Source organism: Condylura cristata, unplaced genomic scaffold (assembly GCF_000260355.1).
Source record: "Condylura cristata isolate star-nosed mole 26May11 unplaced genomic scaffold, ConCri1.0 scaffold00008, whole genome shotgun sequence".
In the NCBI taxonomy this organism is placed as follows: Eukaryota; Metazoa; Chordata; class Mammalia; order Eulipotyphla; family Talpidae; genus Condylura; species Condylura cristata.
The window spans coordinates 46,376,847-46,401,142 of NW_004567109.1; the positions used below are offsets into that span (position 1 = coordinate 46,376,847).

General features: G+C 39.2%; 1 protein-coding gene across 2 annotated transcripts in view; it reads left to right on the top strand.

Annotated features, from left to right (window-relative positions):
• AK5 (adenylate kinase 5) overlaps positions 1 to 24,296 on the top strand; it is a 214,700-nt gene that overhangs the window by 163,056 nt on the left and 27,348 nt on the right. For both annotated transcript variants that reach the window (XM_012722539.1, XM_004679135.2), the window contains exons 9-10: positions 1,323 to 1,365; positions 3,883 to 3,927. In XM_012722539.1, coding sequence (XP_012577993.1) covers positions 1,323 to 1,365; positions 3,883 to 3,927 — 88 coding nt within the window. The remainder of the gene's footprint in view (positions 1 to 1,322; positions 1,366 to 3,882; positions 3,928 to 24,296) is intronic.

Below are 24,296 nucleotides of genomic sequence, written 5' to 3' on the forward strand. Positions count from 1 at the left end.
CCCAAAAAGGTGACAAGGCTTTTTTCAAAGTGCTTTCATGGCAGTTTGCATCAAGGAAGCATTAATGTGACTAGACGACCTCATCTGACTAACTCCTGCATCTAAGTGAATTAGAGGCAAGGAACTCCAGTGGCATGTGAGCAGAAGCTGCCCCTGCAAATTGGCACAACCTCTATGAACAGCAGTTTGGCCAGATCTCTGAAAACTGTAAATACACTACTCTTTGACTTCACGTTCACATATCTGTCAATTTATCCTACAGATAAATATGTATGAAATGGCACTGAGAGTTTGGCCAATGTGCTACTTTTTAAAAAATAGCTAAAGGCTGGAAAGAACACAGTAGTCCATCAATAAAGGTATAGTTGAAACAACTATTCTACCTTCCATACAACAAAAAACCATACAACCAAGAACATGAAGTCCTGAGTTAAAAAGTTGTCCAGGATCTATTGATAAGTGAGAACGCATGAGTAGAACAGTATTATAGAATAGTGTGTATTTGATAGACACATGTATAGTGTAAATATGCTTTCTGTGTACCAACTAGTGGCAAAGAGATTATATATCTACATTAAAGTAAATCCAAATATTATAGATACTTTCAAATATATCTGGAAGTCAGTTTTTGTATATCTGGAACATTACAATAGAAACTTCTGTGCATTTACTAGGAGTGGGAAAATGGGGTGGACAGAAACATAACTGAGAGTGAGAATTCTCATCCACAGCTTTCCTGTAAACTTTCTTTCTGGATTGTCCCCTAACCACCATGATTTATTCTGTGAAGAAAATGAGGCAGCTGGTTGAGTGAAAAAGAAAAAGAAAAACTCAATCAGAGTTGGTCACTCCAGCTTCTCTTTTTTCATACTTCAGTTCAAGGATTGGCAAGCTGTGGCCAATAGTTAAACCTTTGCAAAAGCAACCACATGGCTCAAAATGATAACAATATTTACAGACATTTACCATGTACAGTTTTAATTATGGAGTTGCTATAAAACAGTGGTGATTATACCTACCTGTAAGTTTTGGATACTGAAGGCTTTGTTTTTCTGAAGCCAGCTTTTCTGTCCACAGGTAGGTAGGTTTGCAGCAAGAAAATGAAGCAAGATTTTGTACCATTAAAGAAAAGCGTGAGCTCTGGGGACAGAAAGCCCTTTTTCAAATGTGGATAATTTCAGGCAATTTTACTTCTCAAACTCTCAGGCTCTTCATCTGCAAAAAGTGGCTATTAATAGCAGGTCTTTCATGAACTTGTTGGGATGGTTAAGTATGTTGTTGGCAAAATAATATCACCTAATATCAACTATTTTTTTAAACAGGGTGAAGACCAGTTAAATGTCTTTGGAGAGGATACCACAGGAGGTGAGTTTCTTTTCTCAATCAGGCCACCGTTGTCATTTTAGTAACTTTAAGCTTGTCTTTTTTATTAAACACCAACTATGGGATCCAAGATGCTAGCTGCATGTACTTCATTTAACCAAAGAACATGGTAAAAATGGGAATGATTGGCATCTGCCCCTTCTCCTCCATGTTGAGGATCAAAGGGGTGGCTCACCAAGAGATGCCTCTTACCTGCCTAGAGAACATGACTGTCAAGATAGTCACAAAAGAGGGTGCCCTGGTAAAATTTGTTTGGAAAACAACACTCATTACTTTCTGGAAGCATCTGCTTCAAGGCACACCCATGAGTCCTGCAGTAAGACAGCCAGTTTGGTCTAACATTTTTCAAATTTGTTGCCACTTTTTCCTGCATAATAGTGTACCATTGGGATGCAGCGTAAGAAATATCCACATTATAATGCTTTACCATTTTGGCATGTTAAACATGTTGCAAAAACTGAAAAATTCTTCCCATAATTAGCTATACATATAACAAAAAATAGGTAAAACTTTCTGAATTTGAGGTTGCATGGAGAAGATACAATTCATACTTCCTAGGTAAAATAACTTCTACACTTCTGCCCCATAACTAATGTTGTTATAATTGTGGCCCATAAAAATATGTTTATGTTGACTGTGGGCACATACAAGTAAGTGATCTGGGCTTTCTAAATAAGCTCAGCTCTAATCCTACACTGTTCCATGAGTGTGAGGTCCTAGATAAAGTGTCATTTGATGATAATGGCAATAGCAATATGTGAAAATCTGTCACCAAGTGACATCGTGGTGATTCATGGGGAAAGGCACATAAATATAAGCGAAGAGTAAATAACCATCTCAGTCCCAACTAGATAGAGATTGATTGATTGGTGAATAAATTTCCTTTTTTCCTGGTTAGAAAATTGTCACATATTCATTGTGGAAAATTTTTTAAGGTAAACATTGAGAATCACATAAAACCTGGTTGCCTGTAAGTAATCACGGTTCCTGTTCTAATGTATTTTGTCCCAGTGTGTTGTTTATATACCTGTTTTTACATAGCCAAGAATGCACAATTATTACTACTGTGCCTGAGATAACAGTATGTGTCATTAAAAAAATCTTTATAATGTGTATATGCAAATATTACCTCTAATATTTTGTGCTCATCGTAACATATGCATGTTCCTTTATCACTGTAAAAAAAATGTACACTTAATTTGCAGTGGTGATATGTGAATATGCCATCATTTGTTTTTAAAAATATCTTTTAAAAACTAGAATATGATGCAATCATACCAAAAATAATAATGGTGATGACCACAGGTACTTTCCTAGATTGCAAATAGATTAAAAGTTGCTCAGCTTCATAAGCAGAACTGGCAGTCTGGAGAACATGAGATGACTTGTGATCCCAGGTGGTAAGAGCCCCAAGGTATTTGCCACTGTTACAAAACTCTACTTAAAGTAGGATGTTTTCCAGTCACAAAGTGATAAAAGTATGTCTTGATTAAAAAGAATTTCAAAAGTCAGACATCACTATGAAAACCAAATGTTTCCAAAGAAGCCCAAATTCACTTCTTTCCTCATCTTTCAGCTCTTTCTCCCTATCTCCTTCCCCCGCGATCCCCGGCCCTGCTTCTCTCACCCTGCTTCTCACTCAAAGAGTTGTCACTTTGGTTCAGCTAATAGTGGACTCCTGCAAAACCAGAGCATTGAACATATGAACGAGCCACTGAAATTCCACTGAAAAATGAGAATGGTATAACTTCTAGAAGTACTCATCTCCATGAAACATGAAGTCATATTGCTATCAGTTTATTTAAGTGTAAAAATGGCAATATTATCATAAGATGGGAAATAAAAATCTTCTACTACCTCTCCGTCTGCCATTCTGACATTTTATCCACTCATGCCCTTGGCTGGGTAAAAGTAGCTGCTTCCAGAACCAGGAGAAAAGCCAACAGTTCCATCTAGACAAGGGATTTAGGGCTGCCTACCTAAGGGGGTCCTGGCGCTTTCTCTGGGCTTCTCCCCAAGGCGGGTGTGCCAGGAATCTCAGCAGCCAGAGTCTAGAATGCATACCCAGGGCCCCAGGGTTCCAAACAGAAAACATCTAATATCACTGAACTCTAGTGTCTTTACTTGAAAATTTCATTGTAAACTTTTCATAAGGTGAAAAATCACAATACCCTATGTCATATTATATCTTTGACTCGGTGGAGTAGTTTGTAATTTAAAAAGCTTCTCAGCACAGGGTTAACAAAATAATGAAGTATTCAGATGCCCTCCCTTACATCTATCCAGGGAGGCATGCTTCCAGCCTCAACTGTTTGGTTTGTCCATCCTGGGGCGAGAAAATTTGAATGTTAACTTAAGTGACCTATTCACACCTTTATTGGCATCAAACTTCTTGTGAAATAAAATTAAATGATTTGGTTTTTTTTTAGTGCCATAATAAAATTAGGGTTCCATTAGAGTGTTTGTTGTCAATAACTGAAATTGTTCTTGTCTTCAAAGGTTTCATGGAAGATTTGAAGAAGTGTAAAATTATTTTCATGATTGGTGAGTAACAGCTCTCAAATTTTCTATACAGCTTTACAATGCCTTTGACTTCGTATCTTATCAGTTTGAAAAAAGTTGGACTTCAAGAAATATCAAATCTTTGAGCTTAGCTTTATAATAGCAAATATATCATGATTCCAATGGTAAATGAGATCCCAAATTCATGTTAACATCTTTTCTGTTTGAACAATGACCCTCTCCTACCTAAATTAAATGTCAGTGACTACAGAGTCAAATGTATCTCAATAACCATACCCTGCACTTCTGCAGCTAATAGTAAAAACAATCTCATTTGCTTTTTGCCCACATGAATCTCATTGGTAAATAAAGTGTGGAAAAAAATTCATTTGACATTAACCAACATTTTTGTGCACTTAATATGTTCCAGGTTATTTTATTTAAGCCTCACTCTGTCCTTTAGACTGGTGGGGTGGTGCTTATCTATCACAGTGATCAGAAAACTGAGACTCAAAAGGCCATACAGCTAATAAGTGTAAGACCTGGATTTCCAGTTTTTCTCATGAAAATAAATGAAACTAGTTGCACAGCAGTTAAAATCACACCAAATATGTCAGAGTAACTCCCCAAACTTAGTACTTTTCCTTTTGATTATTCACATCTATAGAAAAGTTAATATATCTATGTGAACATTTTTCATAACACAGCTAGGTATACTTAGAAATAATGAGATGGCCATACCTCTCCTATGAGTGGGGAAAAGAATGTTATCAGCATCCATAATTGGATGCACTTAGAATCTTGTACCCTAAAGTCAAAATGCCTTCTTAAAAATTTCTCAGTAAATTTCTCTCATCTGATATGGAAACTGAGTCCCAGAAAATTTAAGAATTTTGATCAAGGTCATTCAACCAACAGGTGGTAGAGAGGAGACAGCTGTAGTTACTCATTCTAGGACCTTCCCCATTCTGCCACTCCACTGTGTTGGTGACCACTGGACTCTCTCGCACAGCTCTCATCCATCAACAACTTCTGGTATATGGGACCATGTTGGCCGATCAGGGACCAAGAGCTTCCCTCTTACATGACAAGAAGAACCAAATTATTACCACAAACTTTGAAAATTATTAGAAAGGAAAGAACGAGGTGAAAGAGAGAACAACTTGACTGGAGTGTTTGGGATAGAAGTGATTGATTGCTATAGACAGACTGATCTGGGACAGCTTCCTTGTGGAGGTGACATTTAAGCAGGGAAATAAATGAGGTAGTGAAGGGATTAGTGGGTCATGAGAGGAAGAATGCTAGTCCAGAATAACAGTGTGTCTTAAGCAGTAAAAGTCTTGGACCCAACCTGAGTTTTACTTCTGACCTGTTTGCCTCTAGTTAACCTTCGCTACACTAATGGACTCTTGACACATTTATTTTGCCTTCTCTTCAAAAAGTAAAAGTACATCATTTCTATTTCTTTCTGAAGAGACACTCATCAACATAAATTCAGTGGAAATACCCTTTTGTACATAAAACTTTAATCAATTTTCTTGGCATCTAGTCTATACACAATAAATTATAGTTTCTGTCCAGCTTTTATCCCAGGAGCCAAACTAGAAACAGGAGAAACTTTAAACTTGACAGTCCGGAATCCAAATAATGAACCTATATTACCACACATAAATCTGTATTTTTATAATGTGGTTCCCCAAATAGTACTAAGGGTTCTAAAAATAGTAAAGCATGGTTATTACTTGTTGTTTTTCTTTCTTTATTTTTAAACCCTATATTGTTAACTTGCTATGATAGAATTTCCTGGAGTTTCTTTTTCCCTTCTCTGTTTTTCATAGCCTACCTATTACCCAACCTGAACTCCCATTAATCTCTATCCAAAGCCTGGTAGAAGTCTTTCTGTGTTTCCATTTGGAAAATCACCCGACTTTTCAGATGACTTCTACTGGCATAATGATGAAGACATCACACAGTGGCCTTTTTACTTTGTTGTTGCCTATTGTTTGTTTTAAAATGCATTTCTATCTGTCCAGGCATAACTAAAGATCTTGGCTCCCCTATTACAAGATGACCTTCAGAAAGTCAAATAACACAATATAAAATCTGTGGCATTAGATAACTTTGAGCCCCCCAAGAAATCTCAACCCTGATTAACTGCTGCTCTGGGAGGAAAAAAAAAGTTTTCCTCATATATTACTATTCCTTAATTAAAAAGTAAGATTTTAGCTCAACTGCCTTGACAGATGGTGAATAGTATCTTGGAACCATATTATTGTAGATCATTTTGAGGGTTGTAAAAATACTTGGGATATGATAGGCAGACCGATACCTACTTTGGTGAATTTTAATAAACAAGCCTCAGTTGCTCTCAGTGAAACAAGTGTGTTTTGTCTTTGGAAAAATGGATGAATTTCTTCACTTTTCCAATTGTTGTCTAAATATCACCTAAGACAAATGAAGTTAAGACAAATGAAGTTACAATTTTAGCCAAAATCTAGGTCCTAAGGTAAAATTAACTTTTCTAGAACAATCCTCCCTGTTTTTAAGTATCCTTCTTCCTGTTTGTCCACACTGCCAAGACTGGCCTTCTAGTTCTTTCTCTATTGACCGTGGGGTGTCTTTCTCATTTTCCAGTTTCCTCCACATGAGTCTTCAATTCCAGTTCCATCTGCATAACTTTTGCTAATCCTTTCCTCATGTTTGCCATTTCTGTTCACCTGAAATGTCTTCTCCCTTAACTAATCATGCTTTAGGCTGAGGGTTAAATTCTAGCTCCCTGAAAATTCTCTTCTAATCACTAGCCTTTCTCTCGTCCTCCTTTTCCCCATGTGTCTGCATCGATCACTGAGATACCCCTAATGACAAGAACTACAAAAATTTGTTGAAATAATGGATTCCTTAGGAACCAGTGTGATCAGTTTCCATAACAACTGAAATAGCAATTGGAATTCCTGGACTAGAATTGACAGTCAGGTTGCTGCTGCTGTAGCTGAATCTGGGGGGAAGTTTTCATATCAGCTATGAGCCCGTTCAGCAGCTCCTTTCTACATGCATGTAGTTGCTACTCTCACTGACAAGCAACCCCAGCTCACACCCCAAGTTAGTGCTATTTCTTGCTCACAATTTCTTTGCTCACTTGCAAAGTACTAAGTTATAAGTAAGGGCAGGTCACAGCACTGCCTGCCATTACAGTAAGAAAAAAATATTCCAGGAAGTGAGCTCTCTGAAATAAGGGAAAATGGCCAAGGTGAACTTGGGTGGCCGTCTGAATGTGGTGTTCATGAAGAAAGCAGCTCAATAGTGTTTACAGAGAAATGCCTTTCAGAGGGCAGAGAAGGAATCTCACACAAAAGGGCTGGTGATCAAAAAATTAAAAATGGTTCTATAAACTTTGGTTGTTACACACAAAATTTAGCATTTGTGCTAGTGGACAAGATTGGGCCCAAACAATGCTTTAAAGAAAAAATTATTTAGAAATCTTAAAATGTCCTTTTAGAAGCCTGATCAAGTCCCACTAGCAGGTTCCTACAGTTTTGACAGCTTTGGTACCTTTCTTTCCTTTTTTCTTTATTTTAATCTCTATATTGTTCTCTTGCTATGATAGAATTTACTGGGGTTTCTTTTTCTTTCTCTGTTTTTCATAATCTACCCTTTACCCAACCTAAATTCCCATTAATCTCTGTCCAAAGCCTGGTAGAATTGTTTCTGTGTTTCCATTCAGAAAATCACCTGACTTTTCAGATGAGTTCTAATTCTACTAGCATAATGATGAAGACATCGCACAGTGACCTCAGCTTTCAGATTGTCTAAGACACAGCTGTCACTGGTACTGAAAAACTGCTTTTGAGTAGTAAGCTTTGTGCATCTTGTATAATACTTTGTGTTATTCTGCATAACTATACAATTTGCCTTTTTAATCACTGCATAACTAGTCCAATTTGCTTCCTGGAGGAAACTGGCAAGCTGAGAATTTTTGCTTACAAATTAGTATTTCAGTACCTGTCTATATTTCACTGTAGTTTTGTTGTCATTTCATTATAGTCTTATCATTAAAGAATGATGAATTCATTTATTTTTTTAAGAAGTGTCTACTTGGGGCTCAGGTTGAACATTTCCAGTGAAGTTAATCACATATTTAGTTAAATCAAAAATGAAAAACCAATCTGATAGCTTTAACTTGATAGAGCTTTAATAAAAGTCAATGTTTATTGAGCATTTATAATTGAGGTATTACATAAAATGTTTTATAATGTTATCTTCCTAACCTTTAAGTATCTATCACACTATCTACCATACTATAAGATGTTAGTTAAATAAAATGTTAGAGAGTTAAATAATTTAATACTAAGTAATGAATCCTGGACTTGAAAGCTTGGATTTTATCACTGGCAATAAATACTGCCAATTGTTTTCTTTGAAGTAATAGGCTTACTTTATTTATTTTTGAGAAAATGTCAGATACTCAAGTCTGAAAAACCATAGTTAGCAGAAGGTGTAAAAATGGTGCCTAACTTAAAAAAAAAAAAATCTAGTAACTGGAACAATTATGTGATTCTTTTCCTCAAGAAACCTTTAAACCAATAGGTGTGCTAAAGTGCCATGTGCAAACCACACATAATGTTAATATGAAGTGTACTTAAAGTTCTAAATTAAATAAAATTGATCTTGTTACTGTTAATGCCTTCCTCAAAGGCATTCTTAAGTGTCACTGGCATTTTCTTCTTTTTGCTTTCAATGTGAGCTCATGGTGGCGAAGTGTAAATGACTCATAGAATTGGGTGCTGGTGTCTTGATTTGCATTGCAGTTTTACAGCCATTGTTCCTGCCTTAGTGAAAATCAAATAACCTCTCAGTGCCATAATGAAAATTAGAGGCCCCGGGAAGATACGTTAAGAACCCCCACCATAGGATTACTGGGGGTTGGCAGTGGAGGCTCTTGAACAAGTATATTAAACCCCATACTTGGCATTTGGGAGACCTTGGAGCAAAATGCCCTTTAGATCTTGTTCTGCCCTTTGGATCTTGTTCTCATGAATCCATTCCAAATCAGATCACATCACAAATGATGAGGAAAGAATCAGGGAGTGTGGGAGTGCATCCTCAGAAAATCCTTTTTCCTGGGCTTCTGTGGTTCTGCGAATTTCTGCTATTTTTTCGTACCCAGTGCAAAGGATTCTGAAGGGAATATGCTGGTGCCTGTCAGAACTGGGTAGAGAGGAAAGCAGCAGGAGGCCAGTAGGAGACTTCAGAGCAGGGTCTGGGTAGAAGGAGGAGGGGCCACACCTCAGCTGGGGTAGAACCTGGGCTGGAAGCAGCATGAAGAACCCCTCAAGGAGGGGAAGTAGCCCTGGAGAATGAGCTTTGAACGTGTGGTCTGTTCAGGCTGCTATACAAAAATACCAGACTGAGAGGTTTATAAACCACTGGAATTCACTTTTCACAGTTATGGATCTAGGAAGTCCAAAGTCAGGGCAGCAACAGATTCTATGTCTAGTGAAGACCCACTTTCTGGCACTTACATGGCTCTCTTTTCTCTATGACCTCACAAGGTGGGAGGGGTTAGAAAACTCTCTGGGCCTGTTTTATTAGGGCACCAAACACACTCAGAAGGACGCTGCCCTCCTCATGATCTAATCACCTCCATAAGCCCCCACCTCCAAATACCAGCACATTGGGCTTAGGGGTGCTGTATAAAACTTTATAATGTTAGCTAACTGGCTTTTCAAGTAGGACACTTGTGAGTTTGAGTTTGAATTTGGTGAGGAAATAAATATCCCGTGTATAGCAGAACTGCAATATCAAGATTATCAGAAATCATAAGATTAGGTGGAAAATCTCCGTTTCCACTATGAAGTGATAGCAAGCAGCTCATAAGCTAGGGCGAGAAGTAAGTCTCCATCTGATCCCGAGTCTTGGGGTCCTAACTGAAACATCCCAACTGAAAGGACTCACAATTGCCCCAGTGCTTTCTCCTTTCAAGTCAAGCTATTCTTTAGGTCCCCTTTACTGGCCATGATTAAGGTCCAGATCCAGGACTGGATCTCAGGCCACTCAGGATGGGATCCTAAAGGAAGCAAATTGTTGGACCACTTTTCAGGAGAGCCTCAAAAATTATTTATAAACCAATGGGACATCTTTACTATGTTGGAGAACTGCAGGCATGTGTGCTGACAATGAGCCTACTTAATTACAGAAACCTGTTCACTGCAGAAGTAATGTTGAACTAGAACAAAACTCTTCATGCCATTTAATCAGACCAAATTAATAAACCTTTTCCAAATGCCTATTGTGCTTAAAGAACTTTGTGCAATTCACAAAGACATAAAATAGTCTTTGGAATAGTTCATGACATGACAGAATTATTTTTCATGTTTTCACATTTTTTTCCCCAAGAAATGTTAAGTTTAATGAAGAGTCAACCAGAAGAGCGAATTACTGCTAGAAAGGAAAGAGCACAAGTAAATGAGTTTTACTGAGCACAAAGGCTGGGGACCTCACAACCTCAAAATCCTGTCTCTTGCCTGTTGAGATCTTTTTGGAAGCTCCATTAAATCCCCAACTGAGTCAACTGTTGCAGCTTTAGGTATTTAGCCTATTCTCTCAGCAGAATCTCCAGGCCTGACTCACTGAAAGTGTCTCTGCTTGTTGCAAGACCCACTTAGTATAGCTGCTAAGTGGACACTGGCAGATGCCACAGACTCCAGAAAGACTCAGCACTTAAAGCTGAGAGAACAACCAGAATCTTTCTATCTGTGTGCTCTTGGGCCAACCCACTTAGCCTCTCTGTAATTCTTTTAAAGCTGCAAAATAAAATTTATTCTCTGCCTACCCAAATTTAAACAGCCAATGAGTTGACACTTTGCTAACTGTTCTGTTAATTGCAAACATGTACAACAGCAACCTAACCACCACAGAAGTGAAATCTGAAGGCAATTAAGTGAAAGTCCCCATCCTCTCCTCCAAAAATGTTTCTTTTATTTACCTAGTAATAATATTAAAACCAACATATACTAGTGACTTTCTACATTCCAGTCTGTGCTGACTTTACATATCTTATATAGTCCTTACACCAATCATCAATACTCAAAATTCTTTCCATTTTACAGGTGAAGAAATGGAGGCTCAGAGAGCTTAAGTAACTTGCCCACGATCACACAGTTAACAAATGATAGTTAGGACTCACACCCAAGTTTCTCAGAATTCAAAACTATGTGGTGTGTGTGTGTGTTTTAAAGATTTATTTATTTATGATATAGAACTGGGGTGCAGGCCAGAGGTGCAGGAGCAGTGAGAGGATTCACCAGAGACAGAGCAGGGAGCAGAACAGGCAGATCAACAAAGCATACTACTGAGGGAAGCAGCGGGCAGGTCAGGAGAGGTCTGCCACACCCCGTGTGGTCACCTCCGGGACAGGGGATCGAACTCATGAGGAAGTGGCTTAAGCTTCTTAGTGCTGTGCTTTAACCTGCTGCGCCACCAGGGAGGGCCCCAAAACCATGTTTTAAAAGCAAGGAGGCCAAAATGTAGGTGAAGCTGTGGAAGAATAGTGAGAGAGCTTGCCTTGATTACTGAAGTGCCTCAATTTTTCTATTTCACTTTGTTGCTGTATTTGTAGCTATTGATGTCTGAAGTCAAAGACAGTATAATAAGACATCAAATGAATATGAGTAAAATAGATCTCTGAATGTTCCAGCCATGTCTCTCCCAATTATGTGAAATTCCATACTAACTTCAAAACAGAAAACATTTTTTTAATAAATGTATTTATTTTCTTAAATCACTGTTCATTTTTATTCAAAATTTGATTTCTCCCCTCAGGTGTAGTCGCCATAGTTCTACCACCACAGCACCCATAATCCGTCACCACAGTCCCTTGAGCTCTTCCCTCCCTGTATTGACCCCCCCTCCCCCTCTCTTAATGCCTCAGATCTATGGTCAGTTTGCAAGTTTTGTCTTTCTCCTGCCCTTTGTTTGGTTTTCTTATATTCCTTCTATAAGTGAAACCATACATTACTTATCATTCTCCTTCTGATTTATTTCACTTAGTATAATCCCTTCCAACTCCACCCATATACTGCAAATTGCAAAAGTTTTTCTTTTTCTGATCACTGAATAGTATTCTGTTTTGTATATATACCACATCTTTTTGATCCATTCACTCTTTTGGGGCATTTGGGTTGTTCCCATAGATTATAATAGTTATAACTAGTGCTACAATAAACATAAGCATGCAGGTTTAAAATATGAAACAATTTTAAACCATAAAAGTATTTGAACCATTATTGGAACCCTTTTCCAAAGTACACTGATTTCAAAATTACTCAGTATCGTTTACTAAGAAGATATGTCATAAGTACCTTTCTGTGAGTGTTACCAAAACTATCTCAGTGCCAAGGGCAACAATGAGTAAGTGTTAGAGAATGTGCCGTTGGATAAATCTGAGGGGAGCCAGTGCTCCTGGGATTTTCTTTGTGGGTTGAACAGATTCCCTTGTCTATATATTGATCTCTAAACCTAGTTTGGAGGTGGAATAAAAATTAGCCTTAGGCCAGTAAATATATGAACTTCAAAGAAGCTCATTAAACTCCTCTAGTGATAAATATATTCCCTCACTGCTATATTAAATTTTTCCGTCGGGCCTATATTTTTGAGGGTGAATTCCATGACCTCATTTGACACATTTATTGAATTTCTACTTTATATCATCAAAAGACAAAAGACAAGGCTCCTGAATCTCAAGCTGCTGGTGTGTGAAAAGAGCAAACAAGTAGCTCAGCTTGGTGCCTGCAGTGGCAGAGGCACAGGTGATGAAGAAAAAGACTGAGGTGAGCACAGGTTAGGTTGAGAAAGTCAGAGCTAAGTCCTAAAAAGAAGAAGAATTGGCCAATGCTGAATGACAAGAAAGTTGGGGCAGACCCACCATGGGTCTGACAGACAAAGGGACAGACAAAGGGTGCAAAAGGGGGCCTCAGAAGTGAGGAGGTGAGAAGCAGAGCTAGAGACTGAGGCAGTCTGGAGTATGAAGGGTAGAGAACACCAGGCTACGAAGTACAGCCTTTATCCTGCAACATTAAGAAACCATTCAGGTTTCTGCTCAGTCACTGTCATCAGATTTGGGTTCCAGAAAGAGAAGAGAGAGCAGCTTGTTCAAGCTGCTCAGGGAGGCCAGCTGGAAGATCTGGATAGACATATAGACAAAGGAAAAAAGGTAGTTGAGGCCCTCCGTGGTGGCGCAGCGGGTTAAAGCACAGCACTAAGAAGCTTAAGACACTTCCTCATGAGTTCGATCCCCGCCTGCCCCAGAGGAGATCCACATGGCGTGGCAGACCTCTCCTGACCTCTCCTGACCTGCCCACTGCTTCCCTCAGTAGTGTGCTTTGTTGATCTGCCTGTTCTGCTCCCTGCTCTGTCTCTGGTGAATCCTCTCACCCTCTGCATCTCTGGCCTGTACCCCAGTTCTATATGAATAAATAAATAAATCTTTAAAAAAAAAAAAGGTAGTTGAAGCAGAAAATGAAAAAACAGATACAGAGATCTTAGGACTAGAGTCAACAGGACAAAAGGGCCCATTGTGTTTGCAGGTGAATGAGCAGGATCAGCATGACTCAGAAGTGCCTTGTTTTAACAGCCAGATGAACAGGGTGAGATAAGGAAAGTGGAGAAGTGGGATTTGAGAGAACAATGAAGAGTTCAGTGTAAAAAGTTTAAGATTGAGATGTTTATGGCATGTCTATGAAGCAGTGTCATCTAAAAAAGAGATTTTCCCATCTGGTACCCAAAATACAAGTCCTTGTAAACACAATGTGGAACTCACCGACTTCAATAGTAAGTGAAACCAAATGTGTCTACTAAGCTTAAGTAGAGGGAGACTTCCCCTAGGCTGCCATTTCCTCTTTTTAGCACACTTCCAAAGCTGGCTACAACACACCCCCTCATATTTTGCCTTTAGAATGAATCAGAATAACAGGTAGGTGATTAAGGTAACTAACAGTAACTATTTTGCCCTTCCTAAATGTGACATCCCCAGAGTATTTCCCTCCCATTTTGCTCCAGACTCCATAATCAAGAACATCTTTTAGTTGTAAAAGAAACATATTTAAACCAACCACAGATGGCCAAGGTAACAAAAGTCTCTCTTATAACCAAGTGCTCTGTTTTGCTTTAACTTGACACAATCTTGTGATTCAGTTGATTTATTCATATTGACCAGGTCACTGACCCTGAAGATGTTCCTCAAGATTCTACCAGGCTTCTAGGAAGGCTTTTACCAGGAAGTGATTGTCATTTTAATGTCACACACACTCCCACCCACATAGCCCATCAATTTAAATTGGAAAGAACCTATTTTGCCCAATTACATATTTCTCTGCTCAGACTAAGACTAAGTCTTGTAGTAAATGGGTAGAAATCTGATGTGGGCAGAGCAGCATGGAAAGCTCAAGCTTGTTTTTCCTGGACGTCCTCAACTCGGTTTGGGTGGAGCTGTTGAGACAAGCCCTTTGTCTGTCCCTCATTCCAAAATCTGCTGATGAGAAAGGAGAGAATGGTAAGCAGGAAGAGCTCAGCGAGCAGTCTCCTAGAGTCTGCCCCTTCCACTGGTCACTGTCTTGAGTCCAGTGATGATCACTGATTAGCAACTGACTTTTACTAAATTTCTTAAATGATGGAAGCCATGTCTTCCCCTTCCCTCCCCCACTTTTTTTTTCCTTCTCTATTTCTTTCTGTAACACCTACTAAGATGCCTGGACTAGTAGACATTTGATAGAATGGGTGGCTAGAATAGAAGATGATGACAGCTTACAAAGAGTTACTATCCCCAAGCTCCTCCAACCTTAGCAGTGGTAAATAAAAATCAGCTGTCATAAATAAATGTATCACTCTGTCTTCTACTAATGTCTACTTGAGAATTATAACAAGATCAGAGATTATCTTACTTTAAAAGCTGTCACCTGAGAGTCTGGATTCTAGTCAGCCTAAATCTAGGTGCTGACTGCAAACCTCTCTGGATTTTCATCAGCCTAAATCTAGGTGCTGACTGAAATCCTCTTTGGGGACACTAATAATTCTCAACATACCTTCAACCACTGGGAGCTATTAAAAATAAAATAAGTAAACTATGGGACCTGACCATTTTTAAGAATATAACTTAGAAATTCTTTTTTTGTTGGTTTTTATTTATTTTTGGTTTAACTTAGAGATTCTTATTCTGAATGGGTATCCTGCTATTTTTAAGATTCTCTTGTCTTTAATCTGGACATTTTAATTGTAGTGCTATTTGTCATGGGTCTGATTGAGTTCCTCTTATTTAGAACTCTCTGAGCTTTCTGGAGATGGCTGTCTTGTTTCCTTCCCCAGCTTAGGGAAGTTTTTAGCCATTATTTCTTCACCCATGCCTTCTTCCCCTTTCTTCTTCTATAATGTGAATAGAAGTCCACTTGACGATGTCTCAAGAAGTGTCTTAAGCTAGCTTCACTTTTTTCTTTTTGTTGCTCTGGTTCAGTGCATTCCACTGGTTCAGTGCATTCCACTGCTCCAAGCCCATTGATCTGTTCTTTTGCTTCACCTAGTCTTTTGCCAAACTCCTTCAGTGTATTTTTCAGTTCAGTGATTGTATTCTGCTATGTGACTCCCCCTTGGGACCTTCTTATATTTTCTGTATCTTTGTTAAAGTTCTCATTGTGTTCGTGAGATCAATGAACATCTCTATGACCATATATTTGAACTTTTTATCAGGTAAATTGCTTATCTCCATTTCACTAGGTTTTATCTTGTTCATTCTTTATTTTGTTATTTTGCTTCACTCTTTATATTGGTTTCTGTGCATCAGATAAAGTCCCATCTCCCAGTCTTGAAGGAATGATCTCATATGGGACATTAAATATAGTGTTCAATCCTAACCTATCTCTTGATTGTCTCTCAAATCTTTGATTGTCCAAGCAACTTATCTTATTTTTAATAGCTCCCAGTGGCTGAAGGTATGTTGAGAATTATTAGTGGCCCCAAAGAGAGGATTTCAGTGAGCACCTAGATTTAGGCTGACTAGAATCCAGACTCTCAGGTGACAGCTTTTAAAGTAAGATAATCTGTACCATCTTAAGAGACCCCAGGTGTAAGTCCTTTCGCCAACAGATCCAAGTGATGTAGAGATGTCCCTTGGCAGATATCAGGGCTCCAGACAAGAGTAGAAGCTTCTTTCTGGAAGATACCAGCAAAATAACAAGCAGAGGCAGGGAAGACACACTAGCCTTCATTTATTGTGTGTTCCTCTGTAGGAATCTAGGACTATGCCACACCAGAAGTCTACCCCTCAGACCAAAGTCCCAGAGATGCAAATAGGCCTCTCTCCAGAAAAACTTGAGGTGTGTTTCAGTCTGCCTGGTGGTGATAATTTGTCAAGAACTTCCTCTCTAATTGTTACAGTCCCATGGAACTTTTTGGGCTCCAAGGCCTATTGGTCAAAGGGTCGTCCCTGCACTACAGCTGTAAAGACTGGACATACAAAAACTTCCCTCTGGGAGAGACTTGGCACTATGTATGCACTATACATAGTAGAGGGGAGCTTTAAGATGGCACCCACAACCTCTATCCCCAGAGAGCACCCCAGTAGCTCCATGTCCCTGCAGCCAACACTTTAAAACTAGCAAATAGCCATTTCTCACATAAAATGAGCCATCCATAAAATGGATGACTGGGTTAAAAAGATGTGGTACATTTACACAATAGAATATTACTCAGCAACCAAAAAAAAAAGAAACACATGTCTTTTGCAGAAACATGAATGGAGCTGGAAAAGATCATGCTTAGTGAAATAAGCCAGAAAGAAAAGGAAAAATAACAGATGGTTTCTCTCATAGAAGGAATATAACAGAACAGGCGAGGAAATAATAATGATGAACAGCTATATACCAGAGACATTTTGTGGGGTGGAGTGGGGAATGGGATCAAAAACAGCAGGGGGAGGGAAATGCACTGGACTATGGTGATGGCACATGGGTGACTTGGCGATGGGAAACCCAAGGGGATTGCAACTGAGATGGAAAAATGCACAAAATGATGTAAAAATAAACTATTATATATAAAATAATAATAATAAAGTTGCTATAAGCATTTAAAAAAATGAGCCTCTTGCAAGGCCCTTTTTTGGGGGTGATGGGAGGAAGCTATTCAAATAATTGCTTTTGCTCTTAGAACCCTATTTGGATCCTGGGTTAGGTGAGATCACAATCAAATCCTTTTGGAGCCTTTTCTCTGTTCATTATTGCTTCATGGTTCTCACGGATGTGAGCCCTGCTGGATATTTTTGGGGCTCACTTTGCAGCACGAGCCTTAACAGCTAGGAATTATGGGGTTGAACCCTTTCCTCTTCAGGAGATTTTGCATTGCTTCCTGACATTTGAATCACCATGCCTGAATGGGATTTATCAGCCTTTCCTACAACTTCCATGTGATTTCTTTCTTGCTTATCTGAAGTTCAGGAGTCACTCAACTAGTTCCTGAAGTTTTTGTTTTGTTTTCAGAGTAAACTGAAAAGAGCGCTTGGAAGTCTCCAGACCATAAATTTGAAAAAATAAATACTAGGAAAATTATTTAGTGTGTTCTCATAAGCAGTTTGGAAATCCTATCCCTACCCCTATTTGTTAGTGTGGTTAGGGTAGAAATGGGGTTAGAGAGCTATGAGCTGTAGGAGCCTTATCAGGTGGGAAGGTCTTAGAATCCCCACTGAAGTTTCTATGGGGCCATTTCCTCTCACAGCCTTTCTTGACTTCTAAGTAAGAGCTCAAGTCATGGACTCCAGTCTTATCTTAGACATTTCACATATCTCTCTGTGTCTATCATTGGCTGGTAGAATCGTCAGAACAGAGATAATATCATGTCCCTGAGGTCTCCACATTAATAAGTGGCATGGATTGATAGAATTTCTGGATTTAACAAATAAAAATTTGGGAAATCTTGCTCAATTAGAAATTTAGAGAAATTGTGTTCAGTATTAAAGTGGATATTCTATATATCTTGCAACTCTGTGGGACCATATTAAAAGCCAAGATCCCAGTGATCCCTTTGATTGACTGAAGACCATGTGGTGCATTCCTGAACCGCAGATCTGACTTCCAAAATGTTCTTACATATGATAGACTGTAGTGGTTCTAGGGTATAGCTGGTCCTTGGGCACATTTTTTTTTTTTTCGTTTGTATAATCTGGATACAAAACCACCTGTTTCAAATAGTTGTTGTAAAGAGTAAATGAAGTATTACAGATAAAAAACACAGAACGTCAATTATCAAGCCAATTATTAGGTCAGTGATCAAGCCAGAAGCATTGTGAGCCAGATACTTTTAGCTGAACTAAAGTCTGCAGTGACATTCATACATGTTTGGCTCCAAGCCACTCCATTGGTACAAAATAGGTTAGTTTCCCTCCTAATCTCTCTGGATTGATGCTGAAAACAAAAATTTTCCCTCATGTGCAAAAGAGAAGGTGGCCCTGCTTTTGATAAGGCAGTAAGAATTTTTATTAGCCATCATAACAAGAATTCATTCATGACAGAACCATTATCTCAGTGTTATTACATCGTAAATACTAAAGAAAGATCAACAAAAATGCCACAGTGCCCACTGGGGAGTTCACAGCAAATTGCCTTTCTTAGATTATCCAGTCTAGAAGTTCCAAATTGAACTAATCATCAGAATTACCTAGGGAATTTTTAAATCATCTTTTTTGTTATGAAAATGTTCAAACATAAGCAGACTCAAAAGAATTTACAGGGGATACTTGTATATCCACCACCGAGATGCTAACATTTTACTGGAACTTGTGTTCATCACATGCATCTTTTTATCTTTTTTTTTTTTGCCTTACAAATTTCAAAATTAATTACAGATATCAGTACACTTTCCCTCAGGAAACTTTTAAAACTATAAACTCTGAGGCCTCAACTCCAGAGGTTCAGAGATCTCCTGATATGGACATGTTCTCAATAGTCCTAGGTGATTCTGATATGCAGTCAAGTTTGGGAAAAATACCAGTCAAAGGAAGCAGGCTATGCTAGTAACAAGTAGTCACCCTAAAAAAATCTCTGGGTAAGACAGCAAAGATGTTTCTTTCCCCTCTTTTTATTTCTCCTCTTCCTCCTCCTCTTCACATCTTCTTCTGGATTAATACTACAAGCTCTCAAGCGTTTGCAGAGCTTCATTCTGGTCACCTCACTTGATTCCCCACTACCCAAAATATTACCACTATCATGGCAAAAGAGACATAATAAGCCATGTCCTAGCTATAGAACACCTCTTCCCACATGAGATATGCATGTTTATCTGTCCACATTTCATTGTCCCAAGCAAGTCAGTTGGGAACTCTCAATTTCAAAAAGGTGGGCACAAATAATCCTTCCTCAGGGAAGGGCACTAAGGAGGGGAAGCTGGAATATTTACCAAGAATAATATAGGACATCACTAATTTAAACCAGGCTATAATTCACAGGCCAAAAAGATGGTACCCAAAGAGGCAAAAAGACTGTCTCTCAAGACCTCTCAGTTCAAAGCAAGAATGATCTAGAGCTAAGGTCTCTTAACTCCCATTGTCATGTTAACGGCTACCTTCTTTAATCTGACAGATTATTTACCATCCATCCATTCATTCACTTATCCATGTATTGCTCTAACAACTATTGAGTGTCTGCAGTATACCAGGCCCTAGTAAATGAGGCGCAGTGTGTGTCATCAGGAGGTTCCAGCTCTAAGTAAAGTTCTTCCATATAACCTTCAGCTGACCCTATCATTGGCATAGTTCATCCTATTCACCAAATAATCTGAAGCAGCAATGCATTTCAGAACTAATAGAGACGTTGTCTTTGAGGAAAAAGATCTATTTTTCTTAATTATTTCTGGTCAGAGAGAGTCAGTTCCCAGCAACAGCATGCTGAAACTCAGCATGGTGATACAACTCATCCCAGTCACAGAATTTTGAAAGTGACTCATGGGCCCACTGTGGATGAGAATCATTCGTAGGGCACAGTCAGTTCATGAACAAATGGAATAATAGCTTTTCTCTGAAAAGAATCATTCAGTCACGAAAATCTGAACCCAACCTTCCGGGCCCATTTTCACTTAGAGGAAGAAATACTTCAAGGATAGAAAGCTGATAGGTTTTCAAACAACTCTAAAAATAGGATCGTTTGATTTACAGTGGTGTTTGAGATAACTACAACTGTGAAGACTATCCATCTTTAAAGATGTTAAAATGTGTTAAAAGCCACATTCTTAAAATGCTGTGTCTAATTGTTGTAAATCATGAATATTAGTGCTGAGAGAAATTTTAAGCATCATTTCCACCAGTTGCACCATTTTACAGATAATCATGTGATATTCAAGTGTTTTTGCTTTGCGCCTGCTGTCCTAAGTAATTTACCTGTATTACTTCATTTGTCTTCACAAGCAATAGTCATTAAGATTGTCCTTTTTTTATAATTGAAGCTCAGAGAGGTAAGTGACTTCATCCAACTCATCTAGCCAGATAAAAGTTTGATGTGTGAAGTTGGAGCTTGAGTCCTTTGGTCCAGTGTTCATTTTATGTGAAAGGGAATATAGCTGTCCCTTTTCTGGGGCTTCCTGGACATGGGACTTCTTTAAGAGTTGACAGTGACACTATGTAGGATCTTGGGGAGAATATCAAGATAAATAAAGCAGTTTCTACTACATGAGGACTTCAGCCTGACAAAGGAAGGGAGAGAATATGTCCTTGGAAAGAGAGAATTCCAAGATGCTTTTCAGTAATAGTAAATGCTTCTAAAAAGTCAGAGTATAGAATGAGGAAGTTCACTGAAGGACAATCAGTGATGAACTTTAAAAGATCAATTCCAGAGAGTGATGAGGGTAGGTGGTAACTTGCAGGATAGGAAGTCAATAAAAAAGGATGTAATGGAAACAAGCAGTTTTGAATGGTTGAAGAATTTCAAACCGTTTTCAAAGGTGGAAATATTTCATGGGGAGCACTGAGTGTATTCTCATACAGAAGATGTGGCACCAACTGAAAGGGATAAATTTACTGTGCACAAGAAAGGGTATCAAGTTTGTGGAGCAGATAGGAAGAGAGGATCCATTCATTATTAAATTTTTATTCCCTCAACCACTATCATAAAGTGTCTACTGTGTTTCAGGCACTGTGGTTAGCAATGTGAACCCACTTCCTGTGCTTAAGGACTGTGCATTCTAGTTGGGAAAGCAGGCTTAAAGTAAACTATTCATATATTTTAGAGGGAAAGTGTCTGACAGAAAATACCAAGAAGCTGGAAGAACAGATGCAGAGAGTTAGCCTTAGACTAAGCTGCATGAAGTCTTCCAAATAGGAGGAAAGAGGGATAGAGTACAAAAGATTAATATACACATGTTAATGTTGAGGGTAAGTATAATCTTTACCTTCATTAGAGAGGGCAGAATTAAAACTGTACTAGAGTTATAACTTCTTTTATTCTGCCTGCACTGGTAACCTCCTATAACTGAGCCCCCCACCAACCCACCGTCACTCACCCCACCCCCTCCCCCCCCTTCACCCCAGCTCTGGTTCACATCCTTTGTCTTATCTGAGTTTATTGAAACTGTGTGAGGGAGTTACTTAGTTTTACTGGGTTTTACCCATATGCCTTGCATCTGAGTCTTACTTCAGTTCTCTCCCATGTATACCAGTAATATACATGTTATTATGTATCATGTTATTACTGAATTTCACTCCGCTTCTTTTCTCTTTAAAAAGGCTTGTTTTAAAAAAAATAATACTTGTTAAAGGGGTAGGAAGAGCACAAGGGTGGTGGTGCACAGATGAACCAGTGGTGGGAATTTCATGGGAACTATAACAAGGATGAGTGTTTACACATTGTAAAAAATGAAAAATGGAGCCCTCCCTGGTGGCACAAAGTGTTAAAGCACAGCACTATGAATCTACCACAGCCACTGCAGCATGAGTTCAACCCCCAGCCCGGGAGCTGACCCACATGGCGTGGCAGACCTCTCCTGACCCGCCCGCTGCTCCCCTCAGCAGTGTACTTCATCGATCTGCCTGTTCTGCTCCCCAGTCTGTCTCTGGTGAATCCTCTCACTGCCCTAGCATCTCTGGCCTGTACCCCAGTTCTGTATGCACAAATAAATAAATCTTTTTTTAAAATGTCTGTTATGATGGAGAGGACTAGGAAGCTGTTTGAGGATGAGGACTTGAGACAATGGAAATAGACAAGAATCTATCCATGGGCATCAAACTTGTTATCAACAAAAGAGGAATATATTTGCCAAGAAGCATTAAAAGCTATCATAAACTACAAAGTATGATCCAGTTATCTGTTTCTGACTTTCTGACGGAATTCCTAACCATCCAGAATAGAGTAGGTGCAAATAAAGTAAATGCAGTTTGGGGCAGAGAGCAAGGACCAGGGACTCGTGCAGGCACAGCAGAGTGAAAGGGCACAAAGTTACGCGAAAGAGCCTGGCGTCCTACTGGCCACGCAGGTAAGCGGAGACTACACTGGATGCAGTCCCAGTGAGAATGGAGAAACGTTTGAGAAGTGAGGTCAAGGAACAAGAGACAGATGTGATCGCAGTGGGAGCACAGACCAAGTGCAGGATGTGATGATGAACTCGCAATTCAGCCAGATCAATAGGTTTAGCCACATCAGGAGGGAACTAAATTGGGCTAGTGGTGAAAGTCATTGGTGCTGAAGGGATTTAAAGAACCCTGAGACTGCAGTGGGATTAGAATTAAGACTGGAAAACTTGCCCATGACTATTATAACCTCTTTGCTTTGTTTTAGAAGAAACAAACCGCTGAGATGTCTAAACTGGGTACATGTGTTTGTGGATACACTGTCATGTGTGTGCACAGGAAGGCACAGTAAAATGCAGATTTAAGTCCTGCCTTCTCTATTGAAAACAGATGAGGTGAGGTCTTCCTGCTATAGGGAGGGGGTAACCCATAGAGAGAGTTTACACGTAAATACCTTTTTCAAAAGTAACCTCCACCCAGCTTTCAGAGTCTCACCCATGAAATCATGTCTTTGCCAAAAAAACCTATTTTAGCTCCCCTACAATATGCTAGGAGACACCCTGCAAATGTATCAGAAAGTGCCAGAGGGATAGATTATCTCCCCTTATTGTAAGTAACTTTTATCAAGTGCCACGTTTTTATCAGAGAGATGACACTAGGGAATTTTATTTTAATGGAGGTTACCTTGGTTTACAACTCTGTATGTGATTCACACCCACCACCAAGGCACCGACAGTCCACAATAGCTCAGCAGGCCCTCGCTCGCCATTCCTGTTCACCTTTCTCCATGCCACTCTGGTACCTAAATTTTATAGTCAGATTTCTAGGGTTGTTTTTGGTTTGTCTAACTTTCGTTTCTGTTTCTCTGTATCCCACAGAAAAAGCAAATTCAATCTTATCTTTCTCCTATTGTCTTATTTCACTTAACATAACCCCCTCCAGTTCCATCCATATTGTCACAAGTGGCAAGAGCTCATCTTTTTGATAACTGCATAATCTTCCATTTGTCTCTATGACACGTCTGCTTAATCCACTCATCTGTCCTTGTCAGTAACGTTGTCTTCATAACTTGGCTATTGTAAATTGTGCTGCAGTGACTATAGATAGAGAGCATATATATCCCCGCCTGTAGTAGATAGATACCTAGAATGGCATTGCTGAACCATGTAACAGAACAATTTTTAATACTTTGAAAACCTGACATAATCTTTTCCATGGGGGGCTGGAACAATCTTCCTTCATCTCTCCACCCATGCCAACACTTCATATTTCTGGGCTTTTTCACACAGGCCATGCTCACCGGTGTAAAGTAGTACCTTATGGTGGTTAATAATGCGATGTGGAGGTAATGAGATTTTGGAAGACAGGACCTATTTCAGAGAGTTTCAATTTATAGTTTCAACTATAGATTCAAGAGAGTGACTGCTCAGGTATGGGAGGCGAGGAGCAGAAAGGCAAAGGGAGAGTGTGGCAGAGAGTTGGTTTTATCTTCTCCTGTACTATGGATGAGGAAACTGAAGCTCAGAGAAATTAAAAGGCCCATCCTTAGCCACAAACCAGTGAGGGACAGAGTCGGGATCTATTGCCACATCCATCTGTCCTGTGCCTCTCCCAGGATATCACACTCCTCCCTTTCCTGCCATTCTCTGCAGGACCCTTTCAGGAGCCAAGTCACCTTTTTTGAGATTCCAAGCACTTAGGTTCTTCTTGTCCATATTTCCCCTGGGTTTGCAAAGGTAATTACATATGCTCTTAAATTAGACTTCCCCTGCCTGGGTGAGGAGTCCATTCCAGGGCTTCTGGGGTGCTGTTTACTTCCCCAACACCCTGAGGGCGGGCTCACTCACCAGCTTTGCCAATTCATTCTTTTTTTTTTTTTTTTTTT